The following is a 2,200-nucleotide window of genomic DNA, read 5'->3' on the forward strand; positions in this document are numbered from 1 at the left end:
GGCCAGGCTGGTCTTGAACTCCTGACCTCAGGTGATCCACCCACCTCAGCCTCCCAAAGTGCTAGGATTATAGGCGTGAGCCACCTCGCCCAGCCTAATTTTTGTATTTTTAGTAGAGATGGGGTTTTACCACGTTGGTCAGGCTGGTCTCAAACTCCTGACTTAAATGAACTGCCTGCCTTGGGCTCCCAAAGTGTCGGGATTACAGGCATGAGCCACCGTGCCTGGCCTGATCTTAGAATTTGAAGGAGAGACTAATATTTCATTGGCAAAAACAATGAAAAATTACCTTTGTGTATTGTAATACTGTAGAGGAGTGGGATTTATTTAGAATGTTTTAAATCTCTTGGGTGCTCCAAGAGTGCATATCACTGATTTTTCTTTTCTTTCCTTTTAAGTGGAAATTCACTGATGTTAAAGATCATAAGTGATATGGCCTATTTTTTTTAATATCATTCTGTCATGTTTAGTGTTCTATCAAAAGGGCTGCTGCTGTTTGCAATTTTGGCTTCTCTTGAGCCATGCATGGGCTTCAGGAGATGTAGTCTTCACAGTGAGTTGTTATTTGTATCTGTATTTTTGTTGTTGTATAACTTATAGTAATGCAGTATGCCATTTATTAACATAATTTTCTTTTTCTTTTTGCAGTGATTATTTATTCAAGTTACTTCTGATTGGCGACTCTGGGGTTGGAAAGTCTTGCCTTCTTCTTAGGTTTGCAGTAAGTTGAAGTTGAAATACCTTTACGATTAATGGTACAGTTAATGCTGTGTGTGTTTTCTAGGGAGACAAAAAAGTTAAACAGTTTTATTCAGAATAAGTTAATTCTTCCAGAATTTATATATTTAAAGCCTCCAAATATACATCCCTAGTGGTATCTTGGACTGTTACATAGAAGAATGTTGTTGCTCTTAAAAGAAATTCAGTGTAGTGTGGTTATAAAGTCAGAGTAATACTTTTGGTCAAACAGCAGTTCTAATGTAGGCAGCAAGGTAAAGGGGATAGTTGGCCAGTGTTGAATGTGACTTGACGAAAATAAATCTTCAAGTTAAACTTTAGTAGAGTAAAAAGAAAAAGCAGAACCAGGTGGTGCAGTGGCTTATGCCTGCAATCTCAGCTACTCAGGATGCTGAGGTGGAAGGATCACTTGAGTCCAGGAGTTTGAGACCAACCTGGGCAAGTCAGCAAGACTCTTGTCTCTAAAAATAAAATAATAATTAATAAAAGAAAAAGTAGGGCCTTGGGCAAACTTTGTTGGCCAATGTCATAGTTCTAAATGCTGAAGCTGACAAATGTAGGACTTTGGACTTAACAGAATCCACAATGTCCTTCATAGTCCTTATCAACTACCTTTAAATTTAGAATATGCCGCTTCTTACTCTTTAGATCATCGTTTCTCAGAGGATGGACCAAAGACTCCTGGGGGTTACCAAGACCCTCTCAGGTAGTCCATAGGTCAAAATATCCTAATAATACTAAGACATTAATATTTGTAAGGAAATATTGACTTGGTAATAATACTAATATAAAAGATGTTTGCCTTTTTCAGTGTTGACATTGGCTCTGGTGGTACAAAAGCAATGGTGGGTAAAATTGCTGGTGGCTTGGTACATATCAAGGCCATGCTAAGCCCCAGATTGTACTCATAGTGGTGGCATTCTTTACCTCTGTGCACCCACAGGGACAAAAAAAAAGCCCTACCATTTTTACTGAAGAATGTCCTTGACAAAACAGTTAAAATTATTTTTTGAAAAATGTCGATTCATGAATATTCCTTTAAAGATATTTGTGAAGAAATGGGAAGCTCATATAAAGCTTTTTTTTTTAAGACAGGGTCTGGCTCTGTCGCCGAGGCTAGAGTACAGTGGTGCGATCTCTGCTGCCCAGGCTGAAGCCATCCTCCCACTTCAGCCTCCCAGGTGGCTGGGACCACAGGCATGCACCATCATGCCTGGCTAATTTCTGTATTTTTTCTAGAGACGGAGGTCTCACTTTGTTGCCCAGGCTGATCCTGAACTCCTGAGCTCAATAGATACACCTGCCTCAGCCTCCCAAAGTGCTGGCAAAAGCACTTTTTACTGCATACTGGTTTGTGTGTTGGTTGTTTTGGAGAAAAGAAAATCATTTGTAGTTTTTTGAATTGTAAGCTGAGCTAACTGCTTTTTTTCCCCCATGGAACACCTTTTTTCTTTTTCTTTTT

At 39.3% G+C, this 2,200-nt stretch overlaps 1 protein-coding gene across 1 annotated transcript in view; it reads left to right on the forward strand.

The window, feature by feature from the left end:
• The window catches only part of RAB1A (RAB1A, member RAS oncogene family), a 37,596-nt gene that overhangs the window by 21,845 nt on the left and 13,551 nt on the right, over positions 1 to 2,200 (forward strand). Inside the window, exon 2 of the mRNA XM_017522134.2 lies at positions 649 to 721. Coding sequence (XP_017377623.1) covers positions 649 to 721 — 73 coding nt within the window. The remainder of the gene's footprint in view (positions 1 to 648; positions 722 to 2,200) is intronic.

The sequence above is a fragment of the Cebus imitator genome, unplaced genomic scaffold (genome assembly GCF_001604975.1).
Source record: "Cebus imitator isolate Cc_AM_T3 unplaced genomic scaffold, Cebus_imitator-1.0 Scaffold23, whole genome shotgun sequence".
NCBI lineage: Eukaryota > Metazoa > Chordata > Mammalia > Primates > Cebidae > Cebus > Cebus imitator.